The following is a 27,040-nucleotide window of genomic DNA, read 5'->3' as shown; positions in this document are numbered from 1 at the left end:
GAGAGGGAGAGGGAGAGGGAGAGGGAGAGGGAGAGGGAGAGGGAGAGGGAAAATGAGTTAGAAAGAGGTAATATACATAATAAGGTTTGAATGAGGTCACCTGAAAAAATGTTTTGATTCTGGTGGAGAAGCTGTTTCACACTTAAAATGAATTCTAAGTACGGATGACACAGCCCCTGGTCACAGTTCCCAGCTCACAGGTCCTGATACACAATGGAGGATGCTGCTGGCTTGTCAAAGTGGCAGCCATTGATCTGACTCTGGACCTTGATTTCTAGATCCCATATGGGTCATCACTTTCCCACTTTTGACTCATTTTGGGAGAAGTAACCAGCATGTCACAGTCATAGATGGGGTAAACACCCCAAGCACAGGCACAGGACTAGGAACACAGGAAAGGAATGTAGTGGGCCCACAGCAGAAAGCCGGGGCTCCTAGCTTGCTTGCTCACCTCCACAATGTCTGAGTTTGTCCGGCTCTCATGCGGCTCATTGTACTCTGTGTACTTGAGCAGCACTTTGTCCATGTCAGTGCTAGCGTACTGGAACAGCTTGTTGGTGCTGTTGAAGATGATCAGTGCAATCTCGCAGTCACACAGCACGCTCAGCTCATAAGCCTTCTTCATCAATCCAAATTTCCTCTTCGTAAAAGTCACCTGGAAGAAGAACGCATTTTTAAAGACAAAAACCTTACTCATGTGTGGTGTATGTATTCACGCTAATATTTTTTTCTCCTTTGCAAAACAATGCTGTAGGGATGTCACAGTCTTGGGTGCTACCACATTCAAAGACAAAGTAAATGATCTGAACTGATTTCTGCCTACAATTTGAAAATGTGTGATTGCTAGCTAGTGGTAGACTGGGAAACTGGAGATGTAAGACTTAATTCGGGGCATTCAAACGAAGGTGATGGAAGAAACAATCTTGTTTCTTTGAAACTTCCAGCTTCTTCAACTCCAACATGTTTAACAGTTTTCCCAATTATGAACCTAGAATTTGATTTGTTCTTTAATTACTTGAAGACTAGCCATGACATTATAAACCTAACATTTTAGATCTGTGTTAAAACAACACACACACAAAACTGGTTACTCTTGTGCCACTTAATTGACAACCTTTGCAGCTTGTGGGTACAACTCTCAACCAGTTTACTCTCTCTCTAGAAACTTGGCTGGGCATTGGGGAACTACCGTTAGGATTTTGGTTTCATTCTTCTGTTTCTGATTTTCCTCTCTGATGTCAGTAACTGCTATTTTTGACCATTTTTCTTCTAGTCTAATCTATGACCAAGTCCCACAATCCCTTTCCTACAAGTTCCATATTTGTCAGGTTCACACTTGTCTACTTCTCAGGTAACCCAACCATTCATATCCTTATCATGTCACCCTGGACAGCCCAGCAGCTTCCTGGCCTGGATACTCTCCCTGCCTGAAATCATTGTCTCCTCTATTCATCTTATTCTGCAAAACCTCACTCCACACTCTTTTTCCCTCAGGAACTGCCCCCTTAAGCTCCTGTTTCCAGTTCTGCATGCCCTTCACTTGCCGGTCCCAGTAAATGAACACATCCCACACTTGCAATTTCAGTGTTCTTTAAACGTTAGCTTGTCCTGGCCAATCCACCCAATAGCATGAACAACATTAACTGCAAACCCATATATGGTCTGGTGTTTCCAAGCAAGCATTCTGCAGTGTGTCTTTCCCAGAAAAGACTTCCAAGACAAGTCCTATTGTCTCACAGATTTAGTAGTAAGGCAGACTGTTGTACCCAAGGCTCAGAAACCTTTTAAATTACAACTGGCTTCCCCAACTAATGGCTGACAGTATCGTGTGCTTTTTTATTTATTATTTATTTATTTTAAGAAATACATAAATTTTTGAGGCTCATACTTTGGAAGTAACTGGTTTATTTAGCATTTATTTTCTTTAAATACAATGGCTCAGTCAGTTCCCTTTACTGCCACTTAATTTGTAACTCCTCAATCTAGATCCCTATTCTTTCCTCTTTTCCCCCCTTTGATTCCTGAAAACCACTGAATGATCTCCAGTGACTATCAAAAGCTCCCAACTCTAGCGCCAGTGTTCACTCTAAGATCTCCTTCTTCCATATTGCCCATCTTGTCAAAAGCTCAGCGTCCCTACAAGTGAGAACTAATAAAATGCACGTCTCAGTGTCATAAAGAGTCTTCAAACTGTTTGAGAATGCTGCTTTTCCTGGTGAGAGGATGAGGAGGAGCTATCCTCACTCACTGACTATCCTCCAGTGCACACAGTATTTTTACTGCAGCCCACAGCCCACATTAACCCAGATAATCTCTATTCAGATGTTATCTACATTTTAGCTTGTGCAACTTTGCTTCAAAGTGGCTACCACTGCCTTAGCATCTGTTGTGGTTGTGGTTGTTGTTGTTGTGGTTGTGGTGGTGGTGGTGGTGGTGGTTCTACTGTTTTTCTAAAGTGCTTTTGATAAAGTAAACTAGCATTTTATTTTCTTATCTGGCTATCATATTACTTCAGGAACTTTTATTCTCATTCATTCAGATGAACTATGACTGACTGTAAGGATGGGCTAAAGACTTTCTTATTGGAATAGATAAATAACTATTATTAATTATAGTTAAGTATTCAAAAATACATTTTAACATTTCTTCGAGATGCAATTTAAACATAAATCTAACTGCATACTTGTCTTATTTAGTGAAATAGGCTAAAATATATTAAATAAGAAGCTCTGATAAAAAATAGTCACACATATATGGAACCACTTTTAATCAGATTTCATGACCACAAACTGTAGGTGAAATGTCTCAATTCAATATGGTTTCTGCGGGACTCAAACCTCAGAATTTAGCACATTATAACACTCATCATCAACGCAAACATAGGACAGAAATGTCACTAAAACCACTACTTGTGTTTACTCTCAGATGCTCCTCAACTTTTTTGTAACCAAATAGGTTGCTGGATAATGAATACTTATTTAATAATACCTGTCAAAAAAGTCAGTGCATATAGCTTCTTTTCATTAAAACTGCAATCTGAAAGGATGACTGTATTAACGCAGTTAAGAAAATACATTCAAACTCTACTGTTAATTGCTCTAAATTTAATTCTGTATTATGTTCATATTCCTCATGCATACTCAAAATGTATTTTATAATGCTTTTTATCATTGTTCATAGTTAGATAAAATTGTTTTTAAGCATTAAGCTTTCCAAAGAGATCTGAGATATTACTCTTCATTTAAAATATGCCACTCAGTGACAAAGATTGCAATTCGGAGCTCTTATGCTTAAATATAATAATGTAATGATTACATTTTTCATAATGTGACAATAGTTTGTAATGGGGACACATCCATATTTCTATCTGAATAGCATACTTTGAACCTTTGGTGATACAGAACACTGCTTTTACAGAGGTTAAGTAAATGATGTTCTTTCCGAGTGTTTACTTCAATTGGGATGCACTGAGAGGAGAATAAAGCCAGTATTATTTGAGTGGGCACTGTAATTCAACATCTAGCTTTCAGAATTAAAGAGGTTTGGTAAATACATTTGCATTAAAAGAAGAAATACACTGTAAGTACTGACCATTTTATCTTACCATTGAGGCTTTCCATAGTCCTACATGGAATGACGATGATGTATGAACTATTTCAATATTAGGTTTTATAATAACCCTAAATTTTAAGTCCTAGCAAACGTACATATATCACATATTTTATGACAACCCTATTAAGGAGAGATGAGAAACTGAAGTTGGAATCTGAAATTGAAAAGAGTCATATTTGTTGAATACAGCTTTATATAATCCAATTGTAAAGAAATTAATGAAAATCTTGTGGGAGACAGTTCTTCCTGAACACTTTCTATACAACCAGTGTTATGAGGTGCAATGTCTACTGAGTATTCTTGAGTCTTTTCCATGTAACTCATTTGTGCTGGATGCTATAGCTTCTATTACATAAAATAATATTTCTTTAGCTCATGTCATGTCACTGTGGCTGGAGAACATCATCGGATGCCTTAATGCTTAACAGAACCTTCTTTCTTAAGAACAACAGCCAGGATTGGACCAATACATTTCTTTCTCCCATCATGCCTAATGATTTGGAGTGGCATTATTATCTAATTGTTGTACTTTAGCTTTTGTTTTCAGATAAAAACTGAAAAAGACTGAAAAAGGAAAATGATGCTAACTCAATTGAAGTGATTATGAACTAAAGTTTACTTTCCTGGAATTAATTCTTACATTGTAGTCGGTCAGAACTGCTTATGGTATTATGGCCTTTCCCTTTCTTTGTGGCCATTAGCAGCCTCTCACCAGGTAAGGCTTGGTTTAAAACATAACTTCCAAGATGTTTTCATGGGGGTACTCAGAAGACAGTCCCTCCTCATCTTAGTTTTCAGTATTGTTTTATTGACTGATGGCTGAGACATGGTCTCTATGTATCCCATGTTGGCACTGGGCCCTCTTTTTTCAGCCTCTCAATTGATGGGGTACAGGTGTGTATTATCAACTGATGGGGTTACAGGTGTGTATCACCACAAACTGCTTCTTCCAATAACTTGTATAAGCTTTTATTTCCTAAAGTATCCTCATATTACAGAATTTATTGCTTATGAGTCTGTCATTCTTGCTGCTTTTTAATTCTGTAAGATCCCAGATCAGCCTTTACACTACAAACTTGTGGGTACATAATGACTAGTTGTTGAATATAGATTGCAGAATAGGAATACTCTAGTTAAAAAACGTTGACTTCCTCAATATAATTTTCTGTAAAAGTAGAAACTTTCTTTACTTGCCTTTTGGTAATTTAACCTCTTAAAGATGAGAGATTCTGAATATAAAGAAAGCAATTATTATATTTTGAAATTGATCCTATGGAAAGCAGAGAACGTCCAGAACAGTATACATATGCATAGATGCTCCAGACTTTAAGCAAAGTTCAATGGAAAGTATTTTTGAATCTGTGCCTGGGTGATGCATCATGAGGGGTGGAGAAGTGTGAAGATAGAAGTTTATTTTTATAGTTGCAGGCACAGAGAGAAAAAGGAAGATCGAAAGATGGGGTGGAAGGAGATGACTCAGTCCATAAATTGCCCACTGTGCAAACATAGGAACATATCTTTGGGTCCCCAGAATCCACTTAAAGGCAGATGTGGTACTCATTTATAACCAGGGCTAGGGATTGAGGATACAGTCAAGTGGATCTCCAGAGCTTACTGGCCAGACAGCCTAACTAACCACTGAGCTACAGGTTCAGTGAGAGATCCTGTCTTAAGAAAATGAGGTCAAGAGGGACAGAAGAAGAAGAAGGAAAATAAAAAAGGTCTAGAGCCTCAGCATGCATACATACACATATACATACAAACACACATTTCTGCCTTCCTTCCCATACATAGAGGAGGCTCAGCATTTGGGATAATTACGTTTATCAGCCAAATATTCTTTGCACCATCTGATGAGTTCTGACTTTTTAAAAAAAGGAGTTTCCTCCTTTTTTTTTTTTAAAAGAAGATTTATTTACTTATTTATTTAATGTATATGAATACACTGTAGCTCTCTTCAGACACACCCAAAGAAGGCATTGGATCTCATTACAGATGGTTATTAGCTACCATGTGGTTGCTGGGAATTGAACTCACGACCTCTAAAAGAACAGTTAGTGCTCTTAACTGCTGAGCCATTTCTCCAGCTCCAAGTTCTGACTTTAATACACATGTATTTGTTTATTTGAGGATGGTTGACCGTAACGGGGTGAAGAAACACACGGAAAAGAAGAACTAAATAATGGCAGCTTAGTGTGAAAAAGTCTCTAGAAGTCACTCTCTGCTCCCAAGAAACACTTTCTACATGGGTTTTGGTGAGAACACAAGGCATGCTAGTTAGATCTGCATGTAGCGTGAATATGGAGAGCAGAGCTAAGAAGAAGCGACAGTGTCAGTAGCGTCTGTCGACATTAAGAAGTTGAGTCATGAATGAGCTGATCAAACAGGTGATTTTGAATCTTGCACTCACAATTTTTTTTTAAACAAACTTTCTAAACCTAAAAATGATGGTAGATGATTTGGGGGGGGAAAGGATCTAAGTTTAAGATGTTCTACAGTGGGAATAAATTATCTTTACGGCTCCTTCTGTTAGTCAGATCTTTGGTGACTATGTCAGGTGTCATAAGTTTTATTGTCGAAAGATGTAGACAGAATCAGACCATTGATAGGGTGGCAGAGAAACTGACCAGGGGTCTGAGAATAAATCTAGGGGAAGCCATTGAAGAAGGGATTTGCTGCTTTTAAGCTTCCACTCATCAAAAAGAAAACATGATACCAAGAGAGAATAGTGGAGTGCATCTTACTGACTTTATTCTGGGACTTGTTCTACAGCTGGATGTTGGGGTCAACAGAACATGTTTCTAAGGTAATGAGGAACTTGCCCTACAGCTCTTCCTACAGCTTTTATACCTTCAACCTCTCTGGATAGATGGTATTGACTTTTAGGTAGCGAAGAATAGGATTCATTAGTAATAAAGGTCAGAGCAAGTGCCCCTCCTATAATTTTACACTATGTATAATATCTTATGATTTAGTAAATCAGCTTCATCAATTCATCACAATTATCACCTATAAATTTCATATACCAAGAAGTAAAACATTGTGATTTTTGTGGTTAGGGCCCATCCACTTATGTTAACACTACCCACATACATTTTTTAAAGTTTCTCAACTGCATCACAGCTTTCCTTGAAAGCTGGAACGCTCTTCTAGTCATCATTTCAATTTAAAGTACAAAAATAATACCTGACTAAATATTTATTGCATGAATGGACAGATGAATGGAAAAATTGTGCATGCTTTACAGAGTGGGAGTTTCAAAATAAACTCTTGTATATGTTAAGACTAAGTTAAAAGAAAGCTACCATCAATCGGAGACATATTCACATAGGTGCTCAAAGCTTTTGTTATTTTGACTGATAGTAAAAATATACATCCCATGAAGTTGAGCTGAAGAGAAAAACTTAATGGTGTCATAACCTGTTTGAGTTTGTGTTTAAATTAGAGCATATTGTAATTGTCTTAGACAGGAACAGTGGTTCTGGTATGTTTTATAGGATGGTCAAAGACTTTCTACTAAGCTGTTTTACAACACTTAATATATCTCCAAAGGTTGTGACTGTCATCCCCCTTTTTTAGATGAATACTATACATACTGAGGTAAATGGCCTTATGTAAAGCTATACAACTAGTCCCTAGATGAGCTAGAAATAATACCTTTTCCACACACAATGCATGTTTCTCTAGTCAGCATGCTTTCCTTCTTGTAAGTTACTAACCTCTGAGCAGAAGCTTCCATGGCTCAGGTACAGGCCAGTGTTAGCTGAGGTGTACATGTACTTTATTTATTTGCTTTTGTAGCCATCTGACACTCCTCTCCTGAGGGAGATCACTAATTTAGGTAAAGGTAGTTTCTTGGGGTTCAGTTAAATAAAATAATGCTACCAAGATTCATTTGAGAGCCAATGGTTTCTATTTCCACCAACAAACCAGTGATGCTTTTGTGTGGTTCTGTAGCCCCGGCTACCCTTAGACACTCAAGCCATTCCCACGAAAGCTGGTGAGAACCACACACAGGCATGAGTAGGCACGTATTATTTCTGTATTTATAGATGTTTCAGTTTCCCAAAATGGGAAGTACTTTGGCTGGCAGCAGACACAGGTCTGCTCACAGCTAGAATAAAAAGAGTGGAACTCCGATTTTCACACAGATATTGCTACACAGGCAGTTCCAACACCACGTTTTAAAATCCCAGAACAGGATTTTCTGTGTAGTTGTTTTGGAGGCAGGGAAATTAGTTTGGGTTACTGGGTCACAAAAGGGTATTTTGGGATCTGTTTTCCTCCATACCCTTGCTCCACATTCTTTACATTCCTAGCCATCCCTGAAGAACCTACCTCTGTATTAACAATGGGAATCCTTGCACCCTACTGGAAAAAAATTGAAATGAAAGTGATGAGCCTTTCAAACAGTAGCTACTACACCACTAAGAACACCAAGGCCAAAACCTTGAAGATTTCAGACTACCTTTAAGAGAAGCCACATAAATTTTGTTTAGAGTCTGAAATCACAGTATTTGAGGCCTAATTCTAATGAAATGTTTTTGTATTCAATGAACGGAGTGGTGTGATTCTTAACCCATCCACCCTCCCCCATTCTATTTTCCCTTCTCCTGCCTTCTCTCCATTTTCTCTCTTCCTCTCCTTTTCTCTCTTCTTCCCTCTCCTCTCTCTTATTCCCTTTCCTCTCCCTCTTTCCCCCTCCCTCTTTCTTTCTCCCTCTCTACCACTCTCTCTCTCCCTTCCTCTTTCCTTCTCTTTTTCTTTCTCCCTGTCTCCCTCTCCCCCTTTCCCTCTCTCTTTCTCTCTCTCCTTCTCTCCCTCACCCCTCTCTGTGTCTTTCTTTTTCTGTCTCTTTATTCTTGTCTTCTATTTTCCCAGAACTGGCATAAAAACAGAGGTTTCTGTAGATGGTTAAGCAATCTACCCCCGAGTGACTGGATCCTAAAGCCATAATTTTAATCCATAAAGTAACTGTCATTTCTTTTAAAATATGTTGGAACTAATACACCCAACTAACTCTGTTTTCAATGTTCTTCCATTCTGTCACATCTAGAATTACTAACATAACTTCTTTATTTCCAAGTATTTTAAACCTCAGTCTCCTTATTCTCCCTCGGTCACCAAGATGACCTCCATTTTCCAAAGTTGAGGCAGTTGAGGGAGTAAGGCATGACAGGAGGAGCAGCTCCTGGAGACAATGTGCTCTGTAGTAATCCATGAGCAACTGGGTCTTCCCATGTGTTTAAAGGGTTAGGGATAGAGTCAAGAGTCTGTAACAACAATCTCTAATTGTAAAAAGGGAAATGGCCTTCTAAATGCTCCAGGATGCCTCCCTTGTTCCTGTCACTAAGTAATGGCACAACTGTTCTGAGTATTCCTCTTCAGTTTTCTTTTGTATAATTCAGTCTGTCATTAGAAAGGCTACGAGCTCTAGGCCTGATGATTACTCTCAGTGGGAGGAGGCTGTGCCACTACAGAGTTGTGTTCTAGACAAGCGCTCCTTTATACAATGAAGAGGCCTGCCATCCTAAATGAAAGGCTCTTTAAAGAGCAGTGAGGGGCTCTTTTAAGCAGACTGCTACCATGTGCTTGTAACCCTCCAGCACAACTTGCGACCAAGAGACAGCAGTGTGTTCTGCTGCAAAGGAAACCATTGTCCTTCTTAGCCTCCAGCAAACTGAGCCATGTTTCAGTGAAATACAGGAGCATTTCCACAGGATGTGTAAGCAGTGGTCCCTAACTTTCTCAACAATAAACTTGTTAAAATGAGGGCCTCAGAGAATAGTACTCTATCAGCTTCTTACCATAAGTCAACATACATAATTTCTAAACAAAAATGTAAATCTTGTGCATTGCATGGTATTTTGAGGGTAGATAATAAATAGGAGATTTCATCACAAACTAGGGAGTGTCCATTGAATAGTTTGGGCTTTAAAAGTTGTTTCTGAGGATTTCTGATATATTTGATTATGTAAGGACAGGGGAAGCCAGTGTCCATCATTAAGTTTGTCAGGGTTTAAGAGTAGCCCTTGCAAAAATCTGGTAATGCTATACCTTCTAAAAGAAAATTCTATCCTGCAACATTTTTAAACACACTTGTATGGGTTGTTCAGGTCTGATTGGCTTCTTTCTTTCTTTCTTTCTTTCTTTCTTTCTTTCTTTCTTTCTTTCCTTACTTTCTTCCTTAATTTCTCTCTCTCTCTCTCTCTCTCTTTCTTTTTTTACAATCAAACTAATACAATTTATTTTAAAATATACAACTCAGTATTGACACTTTTTTAAGTCAACAAAATAATTTATAATAGTTAAATGCCTCTTAAATGTACATGGTATCTTCTGAAGCTAAAAGTAATATGCATTCAACCAGTTTTTAAAATCTATTTGGGATATTAAACAGGATAGAAGTAGAAAAAAGAGCTCACTTCTCTTGTAAGTACAGTCTCTGCAGTGGTTACAGGCTGCTACTTCGCACCTTCATCTACTAAATATACCAATTTCATGTGGAGAAGAATCAGATAAGACAAATTAGTATCTGGAGGGCCAAAGCATGTTTACCAGTTCAACGTGGTCAAAATATACCTAAGTTAAAGGTCAAAAAATCCTACATTCCCTGCTGAGCTAACTCAGGAAGCACATTTGTCTACGCTTTCCTGTCATAACAGGAAGAGAGTAACTTCTTCCTTCCCACAGTGGCTTCAGTTTTAGCTCCCAACTCCAATATTTTCTCCCTCAGGGCCTTCCAAATCAATCCTTGCAAGACAGAAGGCAGGAGGCTGCCTCAGCTGTAGTTTCCAAACAGTTACATTTGTTGAAATGTTATTTAAATGTTAGTGATTTCTTAAGCTAAACTGTTCCAATTTAAAATTAAAAGTCGAATTTCCAAACATCTAAATTGGTTTCTCTTATTCCCATTAATGGTCTAACATATTTCAAGAGAAACACAAGTACACACTGCAAATGGGGAATTTTTAATCCTCCATTTAATTATGTTATTTATTTTATTTTTTACACTTGCTATTATGTTTGAAAAAAATATATAGTTTCCAAATGTTTTTCAAAAAGTATAATGGGTTATAAACTTTAGAATAATGCTTCCACCATAAGTTTGAAAGTATTCCATTTTAAATGAATAACATAATGCAAAAGGGAGTTTTGACTGCAAAGGGCAAGGTTTGAAAACATTTACCAGTGTTTCTTTTAATTCAGAGTATGGAAAACGTTCTTACTTTATGTGGTCTATTTGTAATGTTCATATCCCTACTGTTGGTCCTCAGTAAAGCTACTTCACATCTGATGTATGCTTGTGCATTTGAATGGGGAAATGTTGTGAGCACATGTTCACAGCGACAAACAGGGCATTTTCTGTCTGCTTTCTACAAAAAAAAGTTGAAAGTTTTGAGATACAGGAAAATATTCTTACAAATTTTAGGTTGTTTATCTTTGAATAGAAATTATGTCAGAATCATAAATTAGAACAGAGCCAATAACATAACCTGAGTATGTAGAGAAAGCACTTATTTCTTACATGAAGAACACTTAGCCCTTTCTACGAGAGAGTTTTAACCTCTCTTGGATTTCCTATCAGAGGAAACCTAATGAATGTGTTTAACAATTGGGGCAATTCTTTTCTGGCAACAGGGAGCAGGTCTAGCTGACATAAATATAAAAAAGGACACACCTATGGATATGTGTGTGCGGTGTGTGTTAACTCCATGATTCAGAGACCACTTGTCAACAATTTTTCTAATTGCTAAAACCAAATGAAGTGGCATCCTTTTAATCACACACAAGCACCCTCACAACTCCATGTTACTTTTTTCTCTTTATTAAAATAATTTACAAAGTATAACAAACACCATTTTCTCTGCTTCTGGTTTTCCTTGCTAATCTCTTCAATAATAATAATTTCAAATCTAATTAAAGACTTCCCATCATGACTTTAAGATTAGTTAGTAAAAGAATGAGGATGCATAGTGGAACTGTCCATTAGATAGTCCCAGTATTGAATCAACTCTGAGCAATATGTGTCTTAACAACACCAGGACACTCCCATATTTCATTTATATAGAGTGACCTGAACATGATTTTTGTACAAGTTCGGGGAAAATTATAATCTGTTAAAATATGTTATTAAGGAAAAAGATAAAATGACCAACATTATGAGATTATAGACAAACTGACTTTGAGACAAAAAACAGCATTTTTGTTTTTTCATTGAACCTCCTATTCACAAGATCTGTAGAGGGGTCAAGATTCCTCCAGCAAAGAAGGGTAGCTCAGTGGTACTGTCTCAGCTAAAAATGGCAACTATGAACATTCTGTTTCTGGCGACGCGGAAGGAAGTGCCTTTGACAATGAGCCTGCAGAACTCTGCTCTCCATGGCAGATGACAGAATTCACCAAGAGCTTATTTTGTCAAAGCAAGGGATTTGCATTTCTCAAATATCCAGTTTTCTACATTTGAAGACTGAATTGGTCAGAACTTCATCAAACTTTATTTAAGTAATTAGATACAATCTACAAATTTAGAATTGAGACCAGCCCTTTTTTATTTGTTCAAATCTGGATACTGTCTTGAAGAGAAATTGCACTGAAAATGCCTGTGAAACTTGAGCTAAAATGTAAAGAACTGAATATAGGTGAAAGGAAGCTTTTTTTTTTTTTTTTTGAGTCATCTGAGGGAACTGCAATTTTTTTTTTTTTAATTCTTTAGTTCAGCACAAAATAATCAGATTTAGCTGATAAAAACCTTAGGGTATATGAACTATTAGAGATGAAATCTATAGTGAACATACTTCTACAGACTTTTCCATAGTTGTTACATGCAAAGAAACATCTAGAAACCCAAGAGGAAGGAATGCTAGAAAATGTAATTGCTATGAACTCTAAATTATTTTAATTTGTAAGAGGGGTCTCTTGACTAACTAAAAGGGGAATGTTACTGATTGTCTTTAATTTGTGTTCAAGTTATCACACTGATAATTATGTAGAATTTTCTTTGCAGGCAAAAAAACAAATAGCCAGATCTAAAGGATGAAAGGAAAGCTACAGGCATATAAATATATAAGTGCAGGTGTAGTTCTAGGTGTAGGGTTAGGTGTAGGGTTAGGTGTAGGTGTAGGTGCCAGTGTAGGTGTAGGTGTAGGTATAGAAATAAGTTTACGTGCTGTTTTAGGTCCTAGATCCTAAATGTACTATCTGCAAATACTTCCCTCTTATAGTTATTCATTTATTTAGATGTCATTTTGAAATAAGCTGCATGAATATACTGGAATTTAATTATGTTAGTCATTTCAAAGTACAGAAGATGAAAAATTCAGTACAAACATTTGAGGAAATAGGTTTAGGATTACTTAGCATTCTGAATATATATATATATTTTCTTCCTGATGGAACAGGCTTCTAATTATATCTTGTTTATAAAATTGAAACATATAATAAACTAATTAAAAGTCCAATTGTTTCAAGCACTAACTGAAGAATGTGTAAAACATGAAAAGGCCAAGACTCTATGATTGCCTAATCATTAAGGGTCAAGGATAAACAAGGAAGCAAGAAGATGGAGAGATTGGAGATTGAAATATTAGTTACCATGAGCTTGGAGGTAGAAGTGATAAAATGACGAAAAGTATTTTTAAAAGAATTTGGTCAGTAACAGGCATTTTAAAATAATCCCGCATGCACAGGATCTAGGACTCTTTCCAACCTCCCTGTGGCAAGGCGTGCATTGCTCACATCTTGTGTTCCCTTTCTTCCCTGTCCACAGGCCACCCTGTCCACAGGCCACCCTTAACACAGCAGCACTGTTCTGGATGAGTCTCTCTCAGCAAGGAGCTTCCTTGTGTCCCTGCTCTACTCTGTGCCACCCCGTCCTGACATTCTTTATGGTAGAACTCCTCAAAGACAAAGCCCAACAACTTTTGATAGAAATCACAGTGACAATGGCTCAAAGAGTGTGGTTTGCAACTGAAGAAGTGGATCTGTGCATTCACTGAGCACTTACATCCTGGGCACTTCAATATGACTTCATATCTTAGCACTGTAATGGGGGGGGGCGACTATTTTTAATCTTCACTCTACCAATGAGGTTCAGAGAGGTTAAATAATTTGCTGAAGAGTTATCCTATTTTAGTGTAGTATAATGTACTACAGTATCAATTAAACCAAGGTAACTGGAGAGTAATATTGCTACATGTAGAGCTGGAACAATAAACAGATTTGTGTATCTCTAAAAAGTGAACTCTTATCTATCTCTTATGGGTTCCAATATGAAATGACTGGAAAAGGAGATGAAGTAAATTCTTGGTCTTTTAGCCATTAAATTATGCTAGGTGCAGCATACCATCATTGAAAGAAGCATGTTTTTGTTTTGAAAATGAGTAATTTGAGACTAGACTAGATCTTTGGCATTTTCTGCCCTTTGCTATAAGATCTTGACCAGTTACTCTTAACTGAAGGGGACTCTCTAAGCGTTTTAACATGTTGTTCAATACAATGTGGAGTCCTTTACAACTCTAAAGCCACACACCAGGTTCAAATCTTATTGAGTGTGTGTTCTGAATCCTCAGCCAAGCTTTTTTCTATCTCAAGCCTTAAATATTCTGTTTCCTCTAGAATGCTGTAGTTCCCATATTTTTACCTGCTTAGAGAGGTCATTCTCCAAGCTTGAGTGGTAAATACAGCACCTGCTGGCTGTTCTTTCATAGTGCTTTGATAGTTTGATTCGCAGACCATAAATGACATTTTTGTTTTGTATTTTCATAGTTCATGTCTATTTCAGTCCACCAGAAGTCTATAAATTGTGGTCCACTAAACAATTGTAATTCACGTTTGTTTTGTCAGTAAAGCTTTCTTACTGAATATAGACACATACCTACTGTCTCTGGCTGCACTCAGAGCACCTACGAAGAGCCCACATCTACTGTCTCTGGCTACACTCAGAGCACCTATGAAGAGCCCCACAGCTGAGTCAGAGACAGCATAATGCAAACAGTATTTGCTACCTGGTTGTTTACAGAGCTCTCCGCTCATCCATGAATGAGACTGTTATTCACTCATAAGTATTTTCTTTCGGGCAGGGTGCAGTCAAATAATACTTGTTGATTTAATAAATAAATAACCTCTAACTATAAAATAGAATCCTATTTTAAGGATTAAATGGAATAATTTACATGTCATCATTGGAAAAGAGTTGGTAATGACTTTCAACAAGCTGTCTGTGTATCTGTAAGATATATTGACAATTCATGAGTTTGTTGTGCATATTAACTTAAACTTAATGAAGACTAAGAAATTGGCCTTATAAAATTAGAAACTGAAAAAATGTAAAGTAAAAAAATGTGAAATTTTATCTGTATTACACTATTTTATGATTCTAACTTGGAATTTTAGCCATTGTTTCCTTGTTATAAAGGAGACAATGAAGGTAGACCTGCGTATAAACCACTGTTCGGTCTTCAGATGAGTTATCTTTCTGAAACACAATGTATTAATAAGTTCTGTGGTATTTCAGGGCTCACTTTGGGTTAGCATTTCTTTTTCTTCACAGGCCCACATTATTCTGTATGTGGTCAACTACACAAATGCAAAGGCAGAAAAAAAAAAAAAAAAAAACTGTGTTCACTGCTTTCAAGAAGAAACAGCGGCTAGCCTCTGTGTGAGGTCCTACTAGGCCACCCCAGTCGGGCAGCTTCAGAAAGAGCTAAGCTGCTGACATTCTTCTTTTCAACATGTGAACACATAATTTAAAGGATGCCTGGGTTAGGAGCTCCTCCACACACTCGCTGGATTTGACTATCAGAAGTGACCTATATACTTCATTCTCTTATCCAAGGGGTTCTTTGGGCCATTTTCACAGAAAATGAGAGGTAAGCAAGACAAACATTATCATAAATGACAGCTCTTTAAAATAGTCAATAGTCGTCTTAGACAACCACTGAAGCATAGCTTAAACCACAGTAATATAATTGTTACTAATTTTCTCCAATGGTATTGATTTAAAAAGCCTACTGTACACATAGACTGAGAAAAATAATAAATTGGCTCTACAGCCTATATAATAAAGTGAAGAAAATAATCATTAGTATTCAATGTAAGCTGAATTTAAATACTTTTTCCACTTCATAAAATTATTGTGATCTTTTAATATAGATAAGAGTATCTACAAGCATAGATCAAGACAACTATGTGCAAACTTTTAAATTTGCTCTCTCAAGAGTACGATGTGACAACTTTTATATCTCTATAGATGCTTTGTTTCCATAAAAAGCACAGCAAAGTCCACACAATTCAACCCCCATAGTTTTTCTTCTGTCTTTATAAGTAAAAAAAATATATAATGAATCTCACGAAGCTAAAAAATAGATCATATTATTATTAAATTAGAAATGATAATTCATGTACTTTTTTACCCTAACCCAAACAGATTGTTTTCAACAACAATGCCCCTGCAGTCAATGTAAGTGATGTTCAATATTTCAGTCCTTTTTTTTTAGTTTTTCGAGACAGGGTTTCTTTGTATAGCCCTGGCTGTCCTGGAATTCACTCTGCAGACCAGGCTGGCCTCGAACTCAGAAATCCGCCTGTCTCTGCCTCCCAAGTGCTGTGATTAAAGGTGTACACCACCACTGCCCAGCCTCAATATTTCAGTCTTAATTTAAGATTCTAACCATACATGAATGAAAATAGTGGAATCCCTTATGAATCTTATATTTTTCATCATTTAACTCAAAATTAAGCTCAAGCAATTCAAGTCCTGTGGATCTTTGAAATACACTCATTTCTGAAAACATAATCTTAAAAAGCAAAAAGCAAAAACAGGCAAATCTTAGTTCTTAGAAGCTCACTGGCGTTTTGTGAAGAGCAATCAGTAAACATAATGAAATAAACAACAATTCCGATTCATTCTAATTTATGAGCATAAAGGCATTTCATTCTAATTTATGAATGTAAATGCATTTGTGTTTTAAATGGAATCTATTCTCATGTCACACAAGGGTAAACAGGGACCAAATGGAAGGTGAGTTTCTTTATTTTGGAGACTTAGAGTGTGGGGAGCTATTTCCAAGGAGTGGGGCTCTGTCCTCTCTTAAGGCCAAGGGACAGGTTCCATTGTCTGCATGCCACTGTGTGTACCCAGGTAGACTGATTCCTCTTAAGGATTGACACCTGATATTCAACAGAAGGATATGTCTAAATCTGCTCGTCACCCTCACATAGCCCAGCTACTCTTTCCAGAATACAGACTGAAACTCAGACTGTAGGAACTCATAATGCATAGTGCAGGTTCATAACACTGGACTGAGCATTTGATATTTGAAGCCTTCAAAACTGGTTGTGTCTTACAGACATTATCACTGGACGTGTAGAAAAGAAAAGATAGTACCATGTTTATAAAATTCAGGAATAAGAGAAAACACATGTTAACAGGAAGTTCTTGTCTCTACGTTTTACACAACGGCTAGCTCATGTGAAAGTTCTGCTGTTGTCAGGAGAACCTGGAAATGTTTGGCTGTACTTCAAACTCTCCTTTGTGATGGGAAGAAAGCCGGCCCCTTCTCAGAGAGAGGATATTTAAGCTATATTATAAACTTTTAAGTGGATGACCACAAAAGGCCCAGTTCCCATGCATGTAAGTCTATCTTTGTTTGATGATGCGTGCAGTGTAGCAATTCTACGCTTATTAACTCCTAATTATTAAGCTATTCATGTCATACAAATACAGCCTCCACTTAAAGGTCTTGAGGCAGTGGAAAGTGAGCAATCAGGAATCTTTTAAACATATTTCTAACAGTTCAAGTTCTCTTCCCTGCTTTGTTCCAAAAGAGCTGAAAATCAACAGTTAAACTGGACACACTGAGCTCACCAAGTCCAACATGGTATTAGTACCTTGAATATATGTGTGGAACGGACATGAAGGGATACTCCACACTCACCTGTCTGTTACGCTCATCCATAATCCTCGTGATCTGAATCTTTTTTCTCCCCATAGTCCCCGTGTTTCTTCTCTCTCTCGTCCCTGAAATTATGTATTTTTTCCTTCCTTTTCTTTCTCTTTCCTGTTTCCTTCAAACAAGTTTCCTTCTTCAGCACGTGCACAGCTCAGTTCCCAAATCCCTGCATTCGTTCCTGCTGAACAAAAATGAAAAGTTAAACAATTCTTCCACAGCAAGCCAGTTTCCTAGGTTCATCAGGGAAATAAACTTCACAAAACAATAAAACGAGTAAAAATAACTCTTTTTAAGAGCACATGGCACAACACACTCTGGAGCATATCTCACAGGGTGCTTTGCTTTTATAATTAAAATAACCTTATAAGTAATTTAAGAAGTCATTTAAATGATGAAAACTGTGTTTTAAAACCCAACACTTGAAATGAACTGTATTTTTGTAAAGAGCTTCTTAATATGTTTTAATGAAATTAGGTGACAATTTTCACCCTTCTGTTATGAAAAATTACCCAAATCAGAGAGTTAATGAACCTTTATATACCTGTGTATGCTAAGTAGGGCATCTAATTCATTTCTGAATGGAAAACAATCTCGTGTTTTGACAGCAGAGGTGATAACGCCCCTAGTTATGCAAATAAGATGGACGATTATGGAAGTGCTCTTTGATATATGTAAATGTCAACTAATTTAAAACTAAATCCTTTAATCTTATTTTACGAAGATCACTGCCAGGAGAGCACAGGAAAAGTAAAATGGGGTGTTTCATCTTATGTTTAAGCACTGGCTAGCGGTGAGAGCACTTCCTCCTGAAGCTTTTACTCTTCATTAGAACAATCCTCACGAATGATGGTCATTGATAAGAAATACGAGGTGCAAAAAACTAAGGTTATTATCTCATTTGTAGCTATATGCTTTTTAATAATAGACCACAGCCCTCTAAATTTAAATGTTTAAAAGAGACATATCATATCTCCTGAGGGAGTCAGACACAAAATTACAGAACCTTGATATTATATACCAGAGAGCTCTAGGTCATGAATTAAAATTAAAATAATGATTATCAATTACATGGCAAACCCATAGAGCACCGAATATTAAAAGTCTATATTTTACTCTGTTTAAAATTATATCTAAAAATATTTGCACATAATGAAAGTGAATTGCTCTGAATTGGAAGTTAACTAGATAGGAAGCTTTCCACATGCTTGGTTCATTTGCAAGCAGCGGCTTCAATTATTTTGTCTCTCTTATGTCAGAGGATATAACTACTTTACACACTGCTCAGAATTTCCCTGTTGACTCGAGTTAGTCTCTGACAGTGGGCCTGAGACATTCCCACATGTATTATGTAACGCTAAGCCACTGTCCTGACTACTTAATAGATTATTTGGCTCTAGTTCAAGGTTCTTGGAACAGAAAAGGCTGTTAGATACTTGGTATGACCTTCAGCTGACTTTCAATTTCTTTATTCTTTGTTACCTTGAGTAAATTTTTAAAACTATAAGTTTAGGTAATTATCTAATTGCAGAGGTTATTATGATATAATTAGTTCTGGTGGATTAAGCATTGCTTAATCACTAAGACTATCCACTCTCCTTTACCCAGTGTCCTTCTCCTAAACTGCAGCTCAGTTTGGTCTCACGGCATACACATGTGAGTTACACCATGATTACAATGTGCTTATCTAGCCACAGTTTTCAATGTTAGCAGCAGTCTCAAAGTTTTTAAATTACATGAACAACACACACTAACTAAGTCACTCACAAGGCAAACACAATACTATAAGACACCAAGATCACATAATAAAGAATTTGCAAAGCACACACATGATGTATTCAACATTGTTAACTAGTCTACCCATTTAGTCTTAGAAATGGTCTTAAACAACATACAAGTAGGAATCTTTTCTGTATTCACTATAGTCTTACCCAAGAAGCAAGCAGCAGCCCAGACTGGTATTTCCCATGCATGTGTAATACCCCAATGAGACAAGAAGGCTTTTTCCACCACACACACACACACACACACACACACACACACACACACACGCACACACACAAACAATCCATGAATCTCAAGTCAAAGCATATCGGAGCATCTTCCTTCCTTTTTCTTAGCTGAGACCTGTGGCACTATCGGCTTACCGGACCACGCCTGCCTAAGCGCTTACTCACTTTGGGTGGAAGGTCAGGGTGAACAGATTAGAGCATAGTAGCTCAGCAGGGAGGAGGTCACTGTCTACAGACCTTGATTCAAAATACACATAACAAAGCCAGTAGGGAGACACCCCTGAAGAAGAGTATCCTTGGAGAACAAGAGCTCCTGGCCACCAAAAGCAAAAGAGGTCCTCCAATCACCAGCTGGCATTAATGAACTTTGAAACCAGACATTGTGTTTAGAAGAAGCCAAGGAAAGTGTTTATTTGTTTTTTTAATTCTTAAAACACAATGAGGAAATTTTTTTAGAATTACATATGCAAATATAGTAGCATGCTTGTATGTGCAAATATGAACCTACACATGAAATGATCGGTGAAAATATCATTGAAAATAGTCTCCGTTTTGAAATATGGCCAGGTAGTGGAGAGAGATGGAAATTTAAACCTGATTTGACTTTTATTTTGTTTTCTGCATAAGAACAATGCTCGATTCAATAACTGGAGTGTTGCTTTCTGAAATTCATAAAATGTAGACTTGTATAAAATTCACACAAGTAGAATAGCAACAGATCAATGGTGTCCTCACATCTTAAGGCCATCAGGAAAAATTCAAAGAATTAGGAAGGTCGGCATCAGTGCATAACTTTTGCTTAATTTCTGCTTTTTAGTATAAATGTTTATTAACCTAATTTTTATACATAAACTATACAGTTTGTTTCAAGTATTATTTTCAGGAGGGCTAGAGAAAGAGATTATTATTACTGTAGTAAACCTATTCGGTGGTTTTGCAGGTATGTGAAAAAAAAAGAGCTTATTAGTAATTAAACTACATATAGTAGAGTTCAGTCAGACTGAGAACTTTCATTATGTATAATCAACCACAGGCTTCGTCTGGGTACTACAGTTCTCACATGAAGGAACCATTCTTGGAAAATGACAGTTACATGTAAACAATCAAAACTTTGAACACGAAGGAAAGAAAAAGAACACTGTATGGAGTTACAGTCGTCTGCACTTTTTCTTCCTTTGCCAACTTAAATAAAAAAGTAAAGTCAGTCTGCTTACTAAAAGGGGAACTTCAGTATGGCAGGCTTCTGTTCACTTTTGAGTTTGGCATAAGCCGACAGACGAAGGCAAAGTGTTCTGAGACCTGCTCAGAGAATGTCTCTGGACAGCTAAAGATCATTCTCCAGCGGGATCCCTCATTCACAAACAAGCTAGTTTGATTGACACACACCTCCCCTCCCTTCCTCCTCCCACTCTTTCTGGCCCTCCTTCCCTTCAGCAAATCCCTCCCAGTAACAGAGAAGAATCTTGACAGAATGGCAGGAAACACGCACAGACTGGCCAGGGAAGGATATGATGTCAGCAACCGCGAACAATAAAAGGTGTAAAGGTGCTTCCTTCCCTAAACTGCTCCACAAGTGTAAAATGGGAACCAAAACTCTCCACTTCCTTCTCTGAGCAGAGCAGGCTGTGTGTGCCCCGCAGCACACCCCACACACAGGCCTTGGAGTGCTGGTTCAGATAAAGGACAGTGAGGGAAAAGCAGTCGGAGGCACACAATTTCTAATTTCTGTCTTCCAAACACCTGAGAAAAGGCCATTCTGGTTCTGGGTTAATGCTTGGTTATGCTCACCTTAAGGTATAAATATGAGAAATTAAACCAAAATGGACTTGGATGAAGCAGTAGATACCGCTCCCTGATCATCGACCAGGCCTTACCAAAAATTACATTATCCAGAAAATGGCACTACATATTTTGAATTTACTTTTTGAAGCAAAGTGAATTATAACTTCTGGGAGAGAACTTAATCATGACAGCAGTAAACAGATGTTTGTTATCAATATACATCGATTACATATTTCATCTCACATTGCAAAGGAAAGATCAAGTAGTGAGGAAATAATTCTTGTTATTGGGGCTCTTGGGGCTCCTTAAAATTTCAATTATAAATCAAAGTAACTAATGAAAACTTTCAGTCGATGGTGAAACTATTTTCATCTCGTCACTGATGCTTGGCTCCTCTCACATGGTAATGGAAGTCTACCCTAAAGTTTCTGTAGGAAGAAAACCACATAGCAACTAGGTCTGAGTCATCCACAAATTTCAATCGTCTTCCCACAACACTTTGATTTAGAAATTAAACATAACCTTCAGTTACATGTTTTGATCGTAGATTGAAACTCCCATACCACATTAAAAGATGTGGGAAGAAATTAATTCTCTGCTGCTAAAATTACTTTTGCGAGGCATGTATTTTGTTTCAATGAGCACAGAGCAGTCACTTAAATAAAAACAGCCCAAAGAGGTTTAAGCATTAGAATATGTAATGCCAATCTGCAAGGAGAGAATTATTTCTTTTATCTGGATTGGCAAATAATGTTTCCTTTGGCTCACACTTGCATCACCATGAGCATCCTCAGAAAACCTTGTTTTGTAAAACTCAAGGCTGCAAATTAGGTACACTGTATCACCCAAGAAATAGTATTATTGAATAAATGAAAGTCCCATGTACAGCCAAAGGCCAAAGTGATATATGCCCAGTCTCTGAAAGCCTGTGTTTGTCACCGAGCCAAGTGATTCAGCTGTTCACTACCTTTTCAAGGGAAACCTTCGCTCATTACTTGCATTTAGATGCATTAAACTTTCTACTTTATGGTTTGTTTGAAAGACATATGAGGCATGCAATTATGCTTTGGTTAAAAAGAACTAGCAGAACATACCTATTTTCCCTTAAGAGCTTCAAATGAAATAACCCAATTATTATTCTTAGCAGTGCTTGCCTGTGTGATGAGAAATAGTTTTCTGGTCTTGAAAAATCACTGCATTTTTCTCTAAGTTTATCATATATTTTTAAAGAATAGAGTGCAGTCGGCGTTCAAGCCACATAGCTGAGGCTCATCTTGAGAGCATAAAAGGGCTATTCCCTTTCTCTAGATAAATACCACTGTGACGAGCATTTCCCAATTGATTGAATTTAGTATCAATACGATGGATCTGAATCACCTTCAAGTCTCAGTACCACAATATTATACAGGCAAATAGAACTGCTTAAAAATTCTTACTCCATTGTCCTCCTTCCTACCACAGGGCATTTGCATATGCAATTCCTTCTGTCTGGAATATTTTCTCCCTTCTGTGTGCTCAACTTCTCCCTTCTGTCTCAGTTGCAGTTTCCTAAGGAAGCACTTCCCCTAGACAACTCTCAAAGCCCTAAGTCTCTCTCCTTTAAAGCACTTACCATGGGGTTGGGGGGGATCAAATGTCTCTAGTGCCAGGATCTATCGTGGCATCAGGTAAACAGTGGGACTAATAATTACCAGCTGATTAACTGAACACTTTTTGTCAAGGCTTATATCTCTCATCTGAGGTATTTACCAACTCTTTTTAAGAATTACTACTAAGGACATTTTTCTCATATTTTCTTATACAGAAACAAGTTGGTAACCTTGGTTAATCCTTTATCATGGTATACAGTATCTTGTCGGTAGAATAAAGTAGTTCAAGCCGAATGAGTCTGTGCATTAAGAAACTTCAGGTACTTCAGGTGACTGCAGCCTGATGGTCAAACCTCTCACTTAGAGTTTCCGTTTCCTCCCTGAAACTGGAAACATGTTTGCATTTGAAAGACAGATGGTTATAGCCTCATTACATATGATGCTACAGGAATGGTACCGTGTATGGCCATGCCAGGAATGTGGATTGTTTACACTTGTATGTTGGCTTTCATGTATACGTTATGGAGTAAGGTTAGTAACAATGACATCCCTATATAGACAACATGGAGACCTCACTTACATTGTTAGCAATAAGCATTAGATGAAGGAACATGTCATATAAATTAAGGACTTTCTCTTAAGTATCAGCCAGAGAAGAGCTTCAGGCTGCAAGAGAAGAAATGACTAGGGAAATACATCAATTTCCCAGTGACCACAGCTGCTGGAAACTATGTGAGTGTTTCTAGTCCTACTTTAGTGTCTTTCCCCAAGGACAAAAAAGGAGATGAAATGTATGTCAGAAATATAATAAGGCTAAAATGGAGCTCATTTTGAAAACCCTTGCAATTAATTTAATAAGTGGGCTTAACCTGCCACTGTCTTTTAAATAAATCACTGTATTTACACAACTCTAGAATTTAGGAGCAACATACCTCCAGACAACTGCACAGCATTACAAACAATTTGACAAACATAAGGAATCACAGATTCCCTGTCACAGTGACTCATGCCATAGTCTGCCTTGGACATTTTCCCCCACTGTAGTTAAAACGGCATTCTGCATTCTCCAAGCCAAAATAAACTCCAAATGGTCTAAATGTGTCAAAAGCCTCATACTCCTCAACGGCACGACAGATTTCAGGATTTCTGTTTCAGGCTATATAGATGATGCAGGCTTCTATCACGTCTTTGTTCTTATAAACGCACCCAGCCCTTGCCGCCACACGTTTGCTAGGGCCAGTTATGGCTGTGTAAGTTTTCCCATGAAGGTAAAGCTGGTTTGTATTTAGCACAAAGCGAGAGCTACTATGGATCATCATACATTAGGTTCTGTGTTCCAGCTGTAACCACTGATAAGCACATGCAGCTGGAGTGTTTGCGGCTGTTACTGAACAAAGCAAGTTAAGCACTATACTTTACCAGCAGCGAGACTAAATTGTCAGCTTCCAAAGTGAGGTCAGCTCAAAGTAACACACATTGCTAACATACAGTTTTGTCTTATTAGGGTAAAAATAAAATTTCAAAGCATATTACGTTTTTTTAAAATTATTTTTCTCAGTCTTTAGTATAGTATAGCTAATGCTTAAAATGAAAATACTCTATAATAATGTTTTCTTCTTGTGAGCGTGTATGTGTTAAGCACATTTTTCAGATTTATTGGTATTCATGTGTGTGCGTGTGTGTGTGTGTCTGTGTCTGTGTAGCATGTGGAAGAACACAAGTTTGACTTTTAGAAGATGCAGATAAAAGAGTGAGTGCATTTCAAGGCACCTGAGTAACCTCATCAGTAAATAACCAGTAAATAATAGACATGATTGGTTAACAAGATATTCTAAGTGAACATCATATTCCCTTACATTAAATAATCAAAATTATATCCTTAAATAATTTGCTATTCCTGATACTTACTTTTTCAAATTGTTCAACACTTAAAGATGACCTTACAAAGGGAAGTCACACTATTTTTCAGTGCATGTTCTTGTTGTTTATTAAGTAAGAAATACTTGGTAAATCATCTGGTATTTAAACTGAATGTCACCTAATTTTAATTTGTAATTAAACCTTAGACAATTGTTAAAGTTTACAGGCTAATATGTATGGTTTTCAAATTTCCATAAAGGTCCTGTAAACTATACATGATATATATATATCGCTCAATGTGGAATTTAGTGATTCATCAATTTTTTTTCTATCTCTTCATCTCCTTTACAGCGTTCTAATCAACTTAATTAAGGTCTTGCTCATCTGAAGTGCCCGATGCCAATTTGTTTAACTGTACCCCACTGTGGTCTTCTATTTAGTCTGATCTCCTGACAGCAATCATTAAATGATCCCAACTGGCCCCAATTAAGCCACATGGCTCACGGGCTTCCTAACAGCCAAGCTCTGTTTCATTTACACATTGTTCTTTACCTTGGTTTATTTTCTTAAAGCCAATTAAGTATGTGTCTTATCAAGTGGAACTAAATTTCCGCGTGTAAGTTGGCTCAAGATGGAGAGTGTGGACTGACTTTGCAGTCCCACTGTTGCAGGACCACACAGGGCTTGCAAACCCAACCTCCCTTGGTGTGAAGGCGCTAATGACAAAGACATTTTGAGATTACTTTCTTGTGCTGATGACGACTCTCCACTCTCATTCTCAAAATAATACCCACCTTTATACAAGTCTAACTAATATTAACCAATTACAGCTTTTCACTTGCATCTGTATTTGGAAGTTGGGACTGACTCTAATTTTAATCATTTAAAAGCATTTAAAAGTAGCAAATTTTACTTCTGTCTTTTTTTTTTTTTTAAACAGTAGCAATCACCTGTGAAGTTAACCTCCCCTACCCTTAATTCTTCTCTAATTTTTTCACATATGCTCAGTGTAAGCCTTGTACTGATGCTCCCAGGCAGTAGCAGGTAGCCTCAGGATTTAGAGCTCATTGGCTGTGTATTACCCCAGGGAAATAGCTGATTAAAAACAGCCTCCCGAGGAGAGCAGTGCCTAGTCACATTTGGCTCTGTTAACATCTGGCTCATCTTATCTAAACTCCTGATGCCTATATGGAAATCGACCTCTGGCTTTGGCTTGAAGAACTGCAGTTTATCTAGAGCCCTTTACATGACATGTTGAGGCAGAAAACACTTAAATGAATCCCAATACTACTGATGTTTGACGCAGGCACTGAAGACCTTAATCAATTACCTTGACTAATTTCCCATGATTATACGAAAACACACTGCGTCTTTGTATCTGTTCTAATTATAGCTCTCACTGATCATCTGTTGGTATTTGATACAAGCTATCTGTCACAGCCCTCAGAGCAGATGGATTAGAACATTTCTGTTCATCTGAATCATACATTAAACATTGACAGTAGGACAGAGAGCTGAAAAGGCTGTTATACATCTTCTAGGATGTTAACCTCGATGAACATGTCTTGTTTTCATTACCTAACTAATAATGTAATATTGAAGAAGAAAAAGAATATAATGAACAACAGAATTTCTAACATTCCAACATATTTGTCAACAGCCAGAGAAGCACTTACTTCCAAAGTCTTTATAACAGCGGACTCTCTACCTCATCGTCCTCTCAGATAACTCGCTTCCCTCAAAGAGGAACATTCAAAATGTCTCCTGCCAATGCTGTTCCTGTAGAAAGTACTAGTCAGATTTACAACTGACTGACTTAAAATGTGGAAGAAATGTTCTGAAATCTCAGTAAAGCAAAGCAGACGCTGGGATGTTGTATTATGAAATATTCCTCACTGTATTATAGTAATCTCCAATAAGATTTGATGTTAATTTTAGAGCATGTGTCTGCTAAAAAGGGCAAACCCTGCAACAGATTTAGTACAAAGAAGCTGAAAATATCCTGTGGAAAAAAAAAAATCTGTAGCAAAATCGACCAGCTCCAATCCTGCCATTACTCAGCACTGCAGTGACGTGCGGATGTTTGTAGTGGTTTTAGAAGCCAGCAGGGGTGGAAACTTGACGTACTCGACTCCAACATGATTGCAATTGAACCTCATCAAAGTAAGAGCTCATAATTTGTCACAGAAAACAGCCAATTAACATATGTTAGAAAAAGGCTTCATAAAGATAATAT

The 27,040-nt window shown here is 37.4% G+C and overlaps 1 protein-coding gene across 19 annotated transcripts in view; it reads right to left on the bottom strand.

Moving 5' to 3' along the window:
* Mef2c (myocyte enhancer factor 2C) overlaps positions 1-27,040 on the bottom strand; it is a 159,148-nt gene that overhangs the window by 70,703 nt on the left and 61,405 nt on the right. For 14 of the 19 annotated variants that reach the window (XM_021208750.1, XM_021208759.1, XM_021208754.1 and 11 more), the window contains 2 exons: positions 17,550-17,742; positions 452-655 (listed from right to left, as the gene is read on the bottom strand). In XM_021208750.1, coding sequence (XP_021064409.1) covers positions 452-655; positions 17,550-17,603 — 258 coding nt within the window. In that variant the 5' untranslated portion in view covers positions 17,604-17,742. Of the gene's footprint in view, positions 1-451; positions 656-17,549; positions 17,746-19,492; positions 19,720-27,040 lie in introns of those variants that run through there. The other 5 variants (XM_021208762.2, XM_021208749.1, XM_021208761.1 and 2 more) reach the window with 3 other exon arrangements.

This window comes from Mus pahari, chromosome 11, assembly GCF_900095145.1.
Source record: "Mus pahari chromosome 11, PAHARI_EIJ_v1.1, whole genome shotgun sequence".
In the NCBI taxonomy this organism is placed as follows: domain Eukaryota; kingdom Metazoa; phylum Chordata; class Mammalia; order Rodentia; family Muridae; genus Mus; species Mus pahari.
Note: the sequence above shows the minus strand (reverse complement) of the source record. Positions and strands in the feature narration are given on the sequence as shown.